This window comes from Mya arenaria, chromosome 17 (genome assembly GCF_026914265.1).
Source record: "Mya arenaria isolate MELC-2E11 chromosome 17, ASM2691426v1".
In the NCBI taxonomy this organism is placed as follows: domain Eukaryota; kingdom Metazoa; phylum Mollusca; class Bivalvia; order Myida; family Myidae; genus Mya; species Mya arenaria.
In genome coordinates this window covers 22314897-22330575 of record NC_069138.1, presented here as the reverse complement: position 1 = coordinate 22330575, position 15679 = coordinate 22314897, and the positions used below count along the sequence as shown (strand labels likewise).

Genomic DNA, 15679 nt, shown 5'->3' with positions numbered 1-15679 from the left:
TGATCACAAGCCAATCTATTTAACGCTCAAATAGACTATATTTCCATATTATCTTGTTCCCCTGATCCTTAACCCATTACCTGATAGATACATACTTTGATACATATTGCCACATCTTAGAAATGGGATCATTGAAAACATCATAAAATTAGAGCATTTGATCATGAGGAGCAAATGATCTATTTTGTATGTTTTAAAAACAATTTCACATTCAAAGTTTAGTTCTCCAAAAAGTTACCCATTTTGATCTAAATTTAAACATTGATGCCATAATCTAAATATGGAATATCAGGTAATGGGTTAATGCTTGCTGTAAATAATCACACTTTAGTAATAAATTGCATTTGTAATCAATATTTTATTTTCAACCACAGCAACGATGACGTCACTACTTGACATCATGAAAAAGACTGGACCCTTGCCACAGCCACTGCGGGTGTTGGTTGCTGCTGTCGCAGAGCCATACACCTACGCCCCAGAAAAGCAACTGCTGAAACTGACACTCTGTGATGCCACTGCCATGTGTAAGGCAGTGGTATTTGATGCGAAGAAATTCCCAAAGTTCAAGGAGAATAGCGGTGTAGTCTTGCACAACGCAGTGTTGAACAAGGACAGGGAGGTTGTGGTGACGACCCAAACACGAGTTTTCGTGTCGGTGGCTCCAGAGGTGCCAGCTGATCTTCTACTGTCGGCCATAGAGGTCATCAGGCCAACCCCTCCAGATATCGTCCCCATTGATAGAGCGAAGAGGTCCCCGGCCAAGCAGAGGACATCTATTCAAGGACAGATTGTAAATGTGAGTTCTTCCTTCAGTCGGCACTTATTTTTATGCCCCCTAGATCTTCAGACCTGGGGGCACATGGAGCCACATATTTTCAGTAGTGAGAAGTTAATGTCATCAAGGTCAAAGATCAATTTTTGAACTTATGCAGATAGGCTTCATATTAGGCATGTATGTGTGTAGCTCATCGAGCCGCACATTTTCGGTGCTTACATTACAAGGTCATCCTTCAAGGTCAACTGTCAACATTTGAACTAACAGCTAGAGACTTCATATTAGGCATGAAGATGTTGTTCATAGAGCCGCACATTTTTGGTTGTATTATTTCAATGTCAATGTCATTTTTCAAAGTCAAAGGTTTAAAAAAGAGCAGTGCTTCACAAACACATTTCTTGTTTAGCAACATACATTAGATATCTACTGTATTTGGTGAGTACAAGTAATTTAAATTTTGAGAAACTATAATGTTCCTACACACTAATGATTAAATCTTAAGATGAATATTCACCAATTTTTAGCTCTACTGGCCAAAGGCCAGAGAGCTTATGTCATCACGTGGTGTCTGTTGTCAGTGCGTCCGTCCGTGCGTGTGTGCTTGAATTATGGCCCCTGAATTGGTCAAAATGGCACCGCCTTAAACAATTGTTTGTTTATGCTCTAAAGTCTTTAGTTTTGATTTTATCTCAAATTAAACTTGTACAGTAGTAAGGTATCAATGAGAGCTCGGTTCCTTTCAAAAAAAAACAGATCCGCCCATGCATGACTGAATTATGACCCCTGAATTGGTCAAAACGGCGCCTCCTGAAACAATTGTTTGTTTATGCTCTAAAGTCTTTAGTTTTGATCATATCTCAATCAAACTTGTACAGTAGTTACTGGGATTCATGAGAGCTCGGTTCCTATCGAAAATAAGCCAGATCCGCCCATACATGACTGGATTATGTCCCTTGAATTAGTCAAAATTACTACAAAACAGCTTGTTTATGCTTTAAATTCTCAATTTTTTTCTGATCTTCACCAATCTTATTCAGTAGTTAGATATGTACATGAGTTCAGTTCCTTTTGAAAACCATCCAGATTCGCTAAGAACGACTGGATTATCTCCCCTGAAATCGTCGAAATTGCTAAAAAATAAAAAACTCGACAGTAGTAAGATATGTACGTGAGTTCAGTTCTTTTTGAAAATCATTTAGATTCGCTTATGAACAACTGGATTATCTCCCCTGAAATTGTCAAAATTGCTTAAAAAACGGTGGGGTTTTTTTTGCCATTTTTTCTACATTTCAAATCCGATCTTCATCAAACTTATACAGTAGTTAGATATGCATATGTGTTCAGTTTATTTAGAAAAAACAGCAAGATTCAGTCATGCATGATTGGATTATCTCCCTTGCAATTGTCAAAATTTGCTTTTTTATGCCATTAAGTCTCCATTTCAAATCTGATCTTCACCAAACTTATACAGTAGTTGAATATCTATGACAGCTCTGGGAAATTGACCAAACGAAAAAAAACAGTAGATCACAGGCCCTCATGGGCCTCTTGTTTTCAATGCATTGATTTAGTATTTCTTTCTATAAACAGCCTTTTTGCCAATATCTTGACAAAATGACTGCTGATTGACTGGATTTTTAACTTGTCTGTTTTTAAAACAAAAAAGTTTGAGGTATTGTTACCACTAGGTTGATTTGGGCGGTGGTATCATAAATGTCATTATGGAAAACTTATAACCTTTGTCAGTTCTTGAACATTTTATTATGCCCCCTTTTGAAAAAAGTAGGGTATATTGCTTTGCACATGTCGGTCGGTCAGTCAGTCTGTCTGTCTGTCGGTAGACCAAATGCTTCCGATCAATAACTTTTAACGATTCATTCCAGGGATCACAAACTTGGTAGGCTTGTTGGTCATGACCAGCAGATGAACCCTATTGATTTTAGGATCAGTGGGTCAAAGGTCAACGTCACAGTGACCTTTAGCTGTAAAATGGTTTCCGATCAATAACTTGAGAATGCTTGGGCTCAGGGACATCAAACTAAATAGGCTGGTTGGTCATGGCCAGCAGATGAACTCTTTTGATTTTGAGGTCAATGGGTCAAAGGTCAAGGTCAGTGTGACCTTTAGCTGAAAAATGGTTTCCGATCAATAACTTGAGAACTCTTAGCCCCAGGGATCTCGAACTTAATAGACTGGTTGGTTATGAGCAGCAGATGAACCCTATTGATTTTGAGGTCAGTGGGTCAAAGGTCAAGGTCAGTGTGACCTTTAGCTGAAAAACTTCTGATCAATAACTTGAGAATGCTTGAGCTCGGGGATTTCAAAATTCCTAAGCTGGTTGGTCAAGACCAGCAGATAAACCTTATCCAATTTTAGGTCAGGGTTCAAAAGTCAAGGTCAGTGTGATTCGAGCTGAAAAAACGAGTTTGAAATATTGGTCCATGTCTAAAAAAAAAATGTCAAAATATTACTTACAACATGGCTCTTAAGGGGGCATGTTTTACAAACATCTCTTGTTTTAAGTTAATGTTATGAAATTTCTCGCACTAGTTTGATTTCTGAAATTTCTTTCTAAGTTCCTGTGTAACGGCATTACAGATATATGTTATCATTTGGGGCCCAGTATTTTTTTTGCAGTTGTCATATAGTAATCGCCCTATGTGTCTGTCTAGCCGTACATATGTTCGTGTCTGATCCATATCTCCCGTCATGAATAAATGATTTTTTAAATTTTACAGAAATGTTAACCACATCCAAGATTATGTGTTGCAGGTCAAAGTTCAATGTCACAAAGCTTAATTGTCATATATTCTACTAATACAGCTAGTGACTTCATATTTGGCATGTAGGTGTACCTGATGGAGCCACCAATTTTCAGTGGTAACATTTGAAGGTCAAGGTCATCCTTCAATGTCAAAGGTCAACTTTTGAACTATTGCAGATACAGAATTGATACTTGACATGCATGTGTATCTCATTAAGTTGCAGATATTCATTTGTAACATAACACAGTCAAGGTCATCCTTCAAGGTCAAATGTCAAATTTATTTGTGACAAGACCCTTTGGGCGCATTGGTGTTTCAACTACACACTTTTATTTACCATCGCAAGGGTTACAATTTGACAGGGTAATAACTAACGTTTTTTTGTGTGCAAATTTAATGCCCCTTTACAGGCAGACAAATTTTGGCATACATAATTTCTCCTTGCAGGACAGCGTTGCCACTACAGTAATGGTGAATGACAAAGAGGTGAATGTGCGGACCATTACGGTGGAGGACCGTACTGGGAAGGTGAAAGTCAGCCTGTGGCGCAACATTGCAGCAGAGCCTGTGGTGTTGGGGGATGTTGTTGCCATCACCAATATTGTTGTCAACACCAAGAGATATAACGATGAGGAATCCCTGTCGTCAACACAATTTACAAAGATAGAGGTAAATGCTATATCTTGGAACATACAAACATACATGTACTCGAGCAAAAGTTCCTTTCCAAATCCTCTGATCTACCTAAACTATTTGCAATGCACAGACTTGAATTTTAGCATGAAGGTGCATCTCAATGACCCACACATTTTGAGGGGCCACTTGTCAAGGTCACATTCAAGATGTAAAATTGCCATTAACTTTTCATCCATTTGACAAACTTCATATTTAACATGATATTGCATCTCAGGAAGCCGCTCATTTTTTTAGCGGCCATGTTAAGGTAAAGATGTCCCATCAACATCAAGCGTTTCATTTATGAAATGTTTATACTACCCCTGGCAATTACGCATGCAAACTATTTCGATAGTGTATTTGTCCCATACTCTAACTTAAAAACTACTTGAAAGAATTAAAGGAATTGAAGGAATTTGATTGAAACTTGCAACTTAGATAGATAGCAATGTGAAGTTGTGCACTTTGCAAGGGTTATAACGCTTGGTCAATTTGTTGCAGAGTTATCTTCCCTTGTTCCATAGTTTAATAGTGTAAACTTTGTCCAGAGCATACTATGACAACTACTAGATTATATTTGATAAAGTTTTAAACAATGGTAGAGCTCAATTAGAGGAAGTACAGTTTACAAATACCATAACCCATGTTTGCTTAATGACAGAGTTATTTCCCTTTGTTACTTTTTCTTGTCCAGTGCATAACTTGAAAACTACCGGGTGGAATTTCATATACTGCATACAATGGTAGAGCTCAATGAAAGGAAGTGCAGTGTACAAGAACCATAACCCCTTTATGCTTAATAACGGAGTTATTCCCTACTTTATTTATATAGGTTACTGACATGCCAAACACCGAGATGACGGCCACCATTCTAGGACTTGACCTGGGTGATGTGGAATCCCAGTTACTCACAGAACAGGACTTGCTAGCTCTTGACCTGGGTGGTGTGGAATCAAGCTTAGTCACAGAACAGGATGGAATCTTCACTAAATCGAACGAGGATCTAGTTATCACCTAGGATTACCAAACTTAGTGTGAGGATGCATATATTGAATGCAGCGTTCCACTTTCATCAGTTTCATGTCCTTCTGACGTTGACCTTTACATTTGATCTTCATTATTTAGAGTAATATTCTTGATGAAAATTCACTTTAAAACACACAAAAATATATCTTTGTCTGTTAGAGGACATTACCTATCTGTCATTAATGTGACAGATTGATGCATTATTTGATGTGAAAGTGGCGTATTTTACCTATTATAAAAGTCATTTGAATTCAATTTGAGAATTTTATTTCTCATAGTTCCTGCCCACAACTGTCAATCATTATGTGAACCACCAGCCGCGTTTCACAATTTTACTTTAAAGGTACCAGTATGAAACAAGAGCAGCAATGTGCCAATCAACCTCTTGTGTACTTTTTAATTGGCCAATTGTAAAGCACGCAACGGTTCGTAAACTAATTTACAATCTGGGGTGGGAATCATGAGGCATTAAAATCCTCACACTTTATTCATTTTGGTGTAATTTGGGACCCCCACACATCAATGTGAGAGCCCTGTAGTAATCACCCTGTTTGTCTGTCCGTCCATTCGTTTTTTGTTTTTCTTCCATAACTTCAGTATTTCTTAACACATTATCCCCTATGCTATATTTAGATTCCGACGTCATTTTTATATTTTTAGCTAACCAAAAATAATCTTGAAGGCAAAGTATCGGTTTATCTCAATGGTTTTAAAGGCATTATGGGATATAGAGCATTTGCTCCTAAGGAGCAAATGCTCTATTTCTCACAATTTCTTCAAACATCAGCCACAATAATTGTGCAATAATGTGTCTCTAGGAGATAATGAGTTAATGGAATTTGATAAAACTTCATACAATAGTAAAGCTCAATGGGAAGAAATGCGGTGTACAAGAACCATAGCTCTAATTTACCTAATTATGGAGTTATTGACCTTTGTTACTTTGTCTTGTCCGGAACATAACTTGAAAACTACTGTATGGAATTTCATAAAACATCATACAATGGTAAAGTTCAATGATAGGAAGTGCAGTAATTTGCTTAATTACAGAGTTATTGCCCTTTGTTACTTTTTCTTGTCCAGAGCAAAACTTGGAAAGTACTGGATGGAATTTCATAATACTTCATACAATGTTAAAACTCAATGAGATGAAGTGCAGTGTACAAGAACCATAACTCTTAATTTGCTAATTATGGAGCTATTGTCCTTTGGTACTTTTACTTGTCTGGAGCATAACTTGAAAACTACTGGATGGAATTTCATATTTACTTCATACAATGGTAGAGCTCACTTGCTCAGAGTTCTAGTTCAATTACATATTGTAGGAAAAAATCTACCTCTTTTACTAAAAATGATTTCATCTATAACGTTTTTGGTCATTACTTTTACCAGACGATATAGGTTTTTTTTCGTGTTTGAAAGATTGAATATTCATCAGCAGAATTACTTTTAAATCTTTGTCAGTGCATATCTCCTATACTATATGGCCTACGATCACCAAACTTGGCTTGTGGTTGCATTTTTGGATTGTGAAGTGTCATGTATCACTATCATTCTGACCTTGACCTTCACATTCTACCTTGAATTTCACACACCAATTGAGTGGAGGCGTCCATGTACCATATATGCATGTCTACTAGTAGTTAAGTTTTAAATATACTTTAGTTAAATACAAGGAGTACAGGAATACTCGCATTTTATTATACCAGGCTTTAAAAATTGAATTTGCTTTTGCCAAATTCCAGCTACAGCTGTCTGCATTCTTTTACATGCTCTTGGTGACACCTTCCCTAATTGACCACTACCTATCTAAGACAGGTAGTTGTATTAAAGAGTTGTTTTGCTGAATACACTCAACAAAACTCCTAATCGGTCACCTAGGTAATCTTCTAATATTCCCTTCCCTGTACAATAAGCTTAATTACAAATTAGATTTATGAAAAGACCATTATCTCGTACACATGCTGTGAAAACTTGGTTCACGTACTACGCTTCATCAAAAAGATAGTGTCTCAAATGACAACACTATCAATAATAAAAGTCACAAAATCTAACATAGCGTATAAAGGAAGAAAAATAAAAATACCACCCTTTGTCACTTTAAAATGATATTACATGACATGTGAGACTGATACACAGTCACCAATGGCTTAATAAGTTAAAAAAAAATGTTTAACTTTAACATTACCTTCTATGTGAAACAGAGACTGTGTCAAAAGATTTTAAAAATACAAAATCAATGAAAAATGTGATTCCCTATGGAATTTGCATTGTAATTTCTTTTCCTTGTGACTTTTGGATTAGGAGTAATCACATATGAACTGTGTTTTCTCTGCCGTTTAAGCTTCGATTTAGCTGAAATTTTCTAAGAATATTGCCACGAGATGGGGAAAATAGAATACTGAACTGTATATTGTTGACACTTTATGCATACTAAGTGACCGATTAGGAGTTTTGCCAAGTTTACATCAGCTGAGACAATTTTCAAGTTGGTGGCATTACTTTGGGTACAATTTCTGTCATTTAACACTTAAAAAAGTACCCTCCATTCAATGCATGACTTATTGTCACATGTTCAAACTTCTGTTGCTAATGCATGTTGCTAACTTAATGCATTTTAACACAATTGTGCCCTTCATATATTTTTTTTTTGCCCCCATCTCTTAAAGAGGGGGGCCATATAGATTTGCCTCTGTCCATCCAAAATATTTGTTTCGTGCATAACTCTAAAAGCACTCATACTTCAGACTTGAAACTTCATGGATATTATTCTGGGTGTGAATTTGTTCACCTTGGTATTTTTATCCAACCACATTTAACATTGACAGTCAAGTCAAAGTTATGGGCCTTGATTTAGTGAAAAAGTGGAATTTTCACTTTGTGTCACATGTTACTCTGAAACTATTAGTGCTAGAATGATATAACTTCATGGCCATATTATTCAGGGTGTGAACTTGTGCACCTGAGTATTTTCATCCAACCACATTTAACATTGACGAGTTATGGGCCTTGGTTTAGAAAAAAGGGGAATTTTAATAACTCAAACTATTAGTGCTAGAATGATAAAACCTAAGTTATATATTTATATCAGCCGGTAAACTTGTGCAATGAGATATTTTCATACAACCATATTTTGATATTAACAGAGTTCTGGGCCTTGATGTGTTTGTGACCAAATGGTAAATGGGGGCATCTGTGTGCTATAGATACATTTCTAGTTCCATTTGGTACCAAATGAAAGTTGTGGGACTGCTGCAAGCATCCGAAATTTTCCATGTAAACTTTATTTCATGTACATTCACTTGTGTTTTTAGCTCACCTGAGTATACAGGTGAGGTATTGTGATCGGTCTCTGTCTACCAAAACTGTTCAAAGAATTCTGATATGTCAAAAATATCTCCACCAGGGTCGTCGCCAGTTTTCCTTATACACTATATAGAAAACTTTGAAAATCTTCATCTCCAAAACTACTGGTCCAATTACAAAATTATTTCACAGAAATGATCCTTGGGTAGACCTCTACCAAATTTGTTCATAGAATTTTGATATGTCCAAAGGGGCGGGGCCAGTTTTCCTTATACGGCTATATAGAAAACTTTGAAAATCTAATCGAAAACTACTGGTCTGATTTCAAAATAATTTCATAGTAATTATCCTTTGGTGTACCTTTACCAAAGTTGTTCAAACAATGATGATATCAAAAAACATGGCCACTAGAAGCGGCCAGTTTTTTTCTTATATACCTATATCATAAAGATTTTTGTGCTGTTTCTTTTGTTCCCCTTTTATCAGGTGAGCGATATAGGACCATTATGGTCCTCTTGTTAAATGTTTGGTAAGTTCACTTGTGCCATATTGCAATTCTGACATTATATGTTAATTTACTTATCTTCCATGTTTTTGATATGTCATTTGCATATTATGTTGCCTATGATTTATTTCTACGGCTTGAGTAAACTTTCAACTGTTTTTAAATATTGTGTATACTTCACTTGTGCCATAGTGAAATGGTATCAAACATACACTCAGTCAAAGTTCTAACCGATCACTATTTAAACTCGATTCTTGTAAAAACTATATTTCTGTGCTGTCTGAAAAATTAGACATACATTAATATACCTACTTAGCGTAAGCGTGTAATATCCGATAGTGGATTCGTGTGTATGGGCACTGTGGCGAGTGGTAAGAATGAATTTCATTTTTTCACACATTTTCATTAATTTCATTTTGTGATACAAAATATAATAATTCAGCCATACAATCGATGTCATGGCTGAATAATTCTATTTTGTATCACAAAATTCATTTATGAGTAATTGATGCTTTTACATATCATACGGAGCAACGTACCTGTCTCACAAAAGTGCCGGTATTCGCATACCAACAGCCATGGAATGATTCTTGATGGACAGTCGCCCCATGTTTAGTTTTTTTTGGCGGTCGACATGTAATGTAAAGCCGCAGTTGGGTGTTCGAACCATCGAGTTGACAGGTTCCACATGCGAAAGAATGAAATATAGCCATACCGCTCATCACAGCACCCACATACACGAATCCACTATCGGATTTTACATGCCAATGCTAAATAGGTATAGTAATGTATGTCTAATTTTTCAGACAGGACAGAAATATAGTTTTTAAAAAAATCCAGTTTAAGAAGTGATCGGTTAGAACTTTGACTGAGTGTATGTCATTTCACATATCTTACAAACTATTGATATGTCATTTGCTTATTATGTTGCCTATGATTTCTTTCTATGTTATGACTAAACTTTTACTATACTGTACATATCGTTGTCTGTTTATCTTTGTTTCATTCAACTTAGATATGTTTTCAAGCCAATTTTTTTTTTGCTAACCTTAAATTAATATAACAGGAATACAACTGCTTTCATAGTACATCGTTTACCCATTACCCGATATGCTATATTTGGATGATAACATTATTTTCTACACTTGGTTATAAATTTTTGAAATGCTTTGCAAAAGAAAAATTGAATTTCTAACAGTTTTGAAAACCTTTTTAAAAAAGTGAGCATTTGCTCCTTAAGAAGAACATGCTCCATTTTTAACATTTCTCAGATGCATCAAAATGTGTCTTATCAGATAATGGGTTAATAGTGTCGCGGGTTAGTGTTAGTACACATAATTAATGGCAACATATCAAAGCCAAGATCATCCTTCAAAGTCAAAGGTCAAATTTAAGGTTAATCAAGATGTTAATAGGCCATATTGCATACAGGCAGCAAATTGTTTTACAAACAGTGTTTTATGTGAAACATGAGACATACTATTTTACAAAACTGATAATGTACAACATAAACCTTGTACTTGTATTACTTTTACACCATCTTGTATGTACAATCTCATTCTAACCAGTATTTCAAGCAGATTCTATGCCAATCTAGTCATTGTTTTTTTTCTTCATCTCATATCTTCAAAGGCTTAGAAAAAATAACCCCTTCACTCCCAGGCCAAGTGTGCACATGAAAACTATTATATTTACTTCCAACTTAAAACACTTCCCCAACCTTTGGTAATAAAATCTATGGATTGAATTTCAAACAGTTTGGATCTAGATGAAACTTTAGTTACTAAGTGTCTTGTACAGGCTCAAGCCATATTCATAAAACTCCTAAGGAAAATCTTAAACTTAAGTGAACATTTCCATTGCAGATTTCTCACTTTTTTACCCATAATACTTCAATGAAACTTTGCATTCATATGCAAAACTATGTTTTTCATAAGCATGAAAAGTTTCTTTGACGTTTGCTTAAAAATAAATTGGAAATCCGCATCTGAAATGTCCACTTAAGTTTAAGATTTTCCTTAGGAGCTTTATGAATACGGCCCCTGAGCTACTGTGTGCCATTTAGGCCAGTAAACAGGTTAAATATTCACTATTTTGTTACCTCTGATTTTTTACCAAATCATACTTAATGTGCAATGTATCTATTTTCTTGATAAAAATAAAAGAAAAGTCCACAATTTTTTTTTGTCACTATAACCACTTCATCAACGTCAAGGTCACACTGATTTCAACTGTTTTATGCAAGACTTGTAACTGCAAGTGATTTTACATCCGACAATTGTATACAGCTGTTTGTCTCCATCCAAGTGTGACCTTGACCTTATAGGTAGGGACCTGGATCTTGTATATGTCACATCATCTTCATGTGCTGAACAACTGTGTATAGTTCTTTCAAACCATGACAATATTACATGTCTCATGTCTGCTAAAAATCTAGAACCTTTCGTCAAATATTTACAAAACTTTTGTTTACTCATATAAGCTTCATTTAGCAATGCATCTGCAAGAAACTTCTCTTGGCAACTCTCAGGACCTTCAGTCCTTTGATTTTTACTTCATGTTGTACTTTTAAATTCCACAATAAGGAAATCTTCCAAGAATCCGCTGGCCTGAATTTTAATAACTGTGTGATTGCAAGAGAGTGCTTACAGTTTTCATCAAAGTGACTTGAAAGTATGATGTATGGAATCAGGATCCCTAATCTAAGAAGTATTTGGGTTTACTTATAAGTTAATAGTTTAGGACCCCATCCCCCTTCTTTAAGACTCTTCTTGTTTTTTGAGTTGCCTTTAGGCAAACTCTCTGGAGTCATGTTTGATACCATATTTCAGAGTTACACTTTTTTTCGCGGACCCCTTGATTCAGGTAGAATGCCGCGCTGAAAGAAGTTCCATATCTATCATGTTTTCCACATGCATAGTTCAATTATTATGTGTGATGTGTCTTAATAAATCATTTATTGTGCGAGTCTGAAACTCGATTATTTGCATTTTGGTCAAATGAAGGTATTAAAAATGATTTATCATGTCTCGTAGTAATTTATGCTTTTACATATTGTCAGAGGGGTGAGCGCAAGACTGTGTTAAGTGTAAAGCAATAAAGAATGCACTTAGCACAGTCTTGCGCTCACCCCTCTGTCAAATTGTGCAGTACCGGGTAATAAAAGTAGTCCATTGAATTTCCCGCCAGCTTGTCAAAACCCGCCCAATTCTGTGGTACTTCGGCTAAAAGTAGTCCATGAATGTGAAGTGTCGGGCGTGCTATTTTGTTATTTCATTAAAATAAACGTATGGAAATTAAAAAAATTAACGTCGAGAAACGTTTGTTATCATAAGTGATTTATATACAATTCATTTTGAATGTTCGACTAAAATATCGCGGAGGAATCGTCGCCAGCTTCAATCCGGGCTAACTCTTCTACAAACCACAAACTATATCTGGTAAGTAGCCAACTATAACAAATTGTTTTTCCTTCAATTTCTTATTGTATGTGTTGAGTATTTTACAATCATAGCAGTGCATTGTTATTTTTGTCTTGTGACATATCTGCACAATTTACAAAGCGTCCGAAGTCAGTCATTTTTCAAAAACTCTGGGCATCGTTCAACAACACCGGAGCCTGCCATTTTGTAAAATCTCGGCCCTCGTTCAACAACAACGAATCGACAATCAGCAGTTCCGTTTGCATGCACTTGAATATATTGTCATTCACTTGAGTTTTCTTTTTATCGTAGGTTATTTATGTTTGATGTTCTCTGTTGATTTTTGAAACAAACCATTTTTGCACAAATTACGTAGCGTCAAGGGGACGCCTGAATTCGACTTCGGAAAAACGATCCGTCTTCGTTCATTTTAGCATGCATGGAATAATTTCGTAACCAAGTCTTATGTTTATCTCGGGTTATATATGTATGTTGTATTCCGTGCATTTCTACTTAACGTTACTCGAGTGCGCATGCTAAATTTAGGTTATCATTTTACTGCGCTATTCGCCCCCACCACCATTATCAAACACGTACATTTGGGATTTTTTTATTGATGTTCACACTCACAGACATGTATTGAATTGACATATTAAAGACTGGTTAAAAATCAATTAACATTTTGTTTACATCAAGAGTTTGATAATCAATAGTTTGAGGTGTTTGGAATATTGGATACATTGTTAAAATATTGTAAAGCAAGTATTTGAGAAGCACTTGTGACTTTTTTCATCAAGTGTTTACATCACACGTGTTTGAATATTGGAAACGAGATTTTAATTGTTAAGTGTGTGTTTGATCAATAGTTTGATTTTAACTTTTTCATTTTTATTGGTCGAGCTTCTTTGATTCTAAGTCCTTTGGACTGTATTGAGCACAAAGTGTATTCTAAGTGTTTTCTCAAAGTGTATATATATAAAAGTGAACACTTAAAAATTGATTGCGTAATTGTTATACAAAGTATACCATCACCCATACATAGAGCTTATTGGATAGAGTGTAACAGGATTCGCCCTATGTGTCTGTCTAGCCGTACACATGTTCGTGTCTGATCCATATCTCCCGTCATGAATAAATGATTTTTTTAAATTTTACAGAAATGTTAACCACATCCAAGATTATGTGTTGCAGGTCAAAGTTCAATGTCACAAAGCTTAATTGTCATATATTCTACTAATACAGCTAGTGACTTCATATTTGGCATGTAGGTGTACCTGATGGAGCCACCAATTTTCAGTGGTAACATTTGAAGGTCAAGGTCATCCTTCAATGTCAAAGGTCAACTTTTGAACTATTGCAGATACAGAATTGATACTTGACATGCATGTGTATCTCATTAAGTTGCAGATATTCATTTGTAACATAACACAGTCAAGGTCATCCTTCAAGGTCAAATGTCAAATTTATTTGTGACAAGACCCTTTGGGCGCATTGGTGTTTCAACTACACACTTTTATTTACCATCGCAAGGGTTACAATTTGACAGGGTAATAACTAACGTTTTTTTGCGTGCAAATTTAATGCCCCTTTACAGGCAGACAAATGTTGGCATACATAAAAGATGATGATTGAAAATAAGCAATCAAAAACTTCTTTATGCCACATCAAAGATGTCGATGTTATTTCTCCTTGTAGGACAGCGTTGCCACTACAGTAATGGTGAATGACAAAGAGGTAAATGTGCGGACCATTACGGTGGAGGACCGTACTGGGAAGGTGAAAGTCAGCCTGTGGCGCAACATTGCAGCAGAGCCTGTGGTGTTGGGGGATGTTGTTGCCATCACCAATATTGTTGTCAACAGCAAGAGATATAACAATGAGGAATCCCTGTCGTCAACACAATTTACAAAGATAGAGGTAAATGCTATATCTTGGAACATACAAACATACATGTACTCGAGCAAAAGTTCCTTTCCAAATCCTCTGATCTACCTAAACTATTTGCAATGCACAGACTTGAATTTTAGCATGAAGGTGCATCTCAATGACCCACACATTTTGAGGGTCCACTTGTCAAGGTCACATTCAAGATGTAAAATTGCCATTAACTTTTCATCCATTTGACAAACTTCATATTTAACATGATATTGCATCTCAGGAAGCCGCTCATTTTTTTTAGCGGCCATGTTAAGGTAAAGATGTCCCATCAACATCAAGCGTTTCATTTATGAAATGTTTATACTACCCCTGGCAATTACGCATGCAAACTATTTCGATAGTGTATTTGTCCCATACTCTAACTTAAAAACTACTTGAAAGAATTAAAGGAATTGAAGGAATTTGATTGAAACTTGCAACTTAGATAGATAGCAATGTGAAGTTGTGCACTTTGCAAGGATTATAACGCTTGGTCAATTTGTTGCAGAGTTATCTCCCCTTGTTCCATAGTTTAATAGTGTAAACTTTGTCCAGAGCATACTATTACAACTACTAGATTATATTTGATAAAGTTTTAAACAATGGTAGAGCTCAATTAGAGGAAGTACAGTTTACAAATACCATAACCCATGTTTGCTTAATGACAGAGTTATTTCCCTTTGTTACTTTTTCTTGTCCAGTGCATAACTTGAAAACTACCGGATGGAATTTCATATACTGCATACAATGGTAGAGCTCAATGAAAGGAAGTGCAGTGTACAAGAACCATAACCCCTTTATGCTTCATAACGGAGTTTTTCCCTACTTTATTTATATAGGTTACTGACATGCCAAACACCGAGATGACGGCCACCATTCTAGGACTTGACCTGGGTGATGTGCAATCCCAGTTACTCACAGAACAGGATGGAATCTTCAATGTATCAAACGAAGTGCTAGTTGCAGCCTTTCAGTGTCAGTTGGAAGACATTACAGCCAAACTACCAAACACACTGAATTTCATAGCCAAAGGACAGTCTGTGGTCACCTTTAATGAGTGAAAAATCATGTTCAAAGTTTATAGTTTAGAGATGTTTACTTTTCATACACTGGAGCATGACAGTCTGTGGTCACCTTTAATGAGTGAAAAATCATGTTCAAAGTTTATAGTTTAGAGATGTTTACTTTTCATACACTGGAGCATGACAGTCTGTGGTCACCTTTAATGAGTGAAAAATCATGTTCATAGTTTATAGTTTAGAGATGTTTACTTTTCATACACTGGAGC

At 35.9% G+C, this 15679-nt stretch overlaps 2 protein-coding genes across 2 annotated transcripts; both read left to right on the top strand.

The window, feature by feature from the left end:
• Nucleotides 1-311: 311 nt before the first annotated feature.
• Nucleotides 312-5233, top strand: LOC128223269 (uncharacterized). The gene is made up of 3 exons (XM_052932557.1): nt 312-796; nt 3988-4209; nt 5048-5233. The coding sequence occupies exons 1-3, from the start codon at nt 380-382 to the stop codon at nt 5231-5233; spliced, it is 825 nt and encodes a 274-aa protein (XP_052788517.1). The 5' UTR covers nt 312-379.
• Nucleotides 5234-12170: 6937 nt separating this feature from the next.
• On the top strand, nt 12171-15452 carry LOC128223267 (uncharacterized). The gene is made up of 3 exons (XM_052932556.1): nt 12171-12492; nt 14170-14391; nt 15231-15452. The coding sequence occupies exons 2-3, from the start codon at nt 14191-14193 to the stop codon at nt 15450-15452; spliced, it is 423 nt and encodes a 140-aa protein (XP_052788516.1). The 5' UTR covers nt 12171-12492; nt 14170-14190.
• Nucleotides 15453-15679: the final 227 nt, after the last annotated feature.

Bases quoted from the DNA above. Each gene is read 5' to 3' on its own strand.
- LOC128223269 (XM_052932557.1), top strand. From the start codon at position 380: ATGACGTCACTACTTGACATCATGAAAAAGACTGGACCCTTGCCACAG. The intron at 797-3,987 runs GTGAGTTCTTCC...TTCTCCTTGCAG, and splicing joins TTCAAGGACAGATTGTAAAT to GACAGCGTTGCCACTACAGT. The intron at 4,210-5,047 runs GTAAATGCTATA...TTATTTATATAG, and splicing joins CACAATTTACAAAGATAGAG to GTTACTGACATGCCAAACAC.
- LOC128223267 (XM_052932556.1), top strand. From the start codon at position 14,191: ATGGTGAATGACAAAGAGGTAAATGTGCGGACCATTACGGTGGAGGAC. The intron at 14,392-15,230 runs GTAAATGCTATA...TTATTTATATAG, and splicing joins CACAATTTACAAAGATAGAG to GTTACTGACATGCCAAACAC.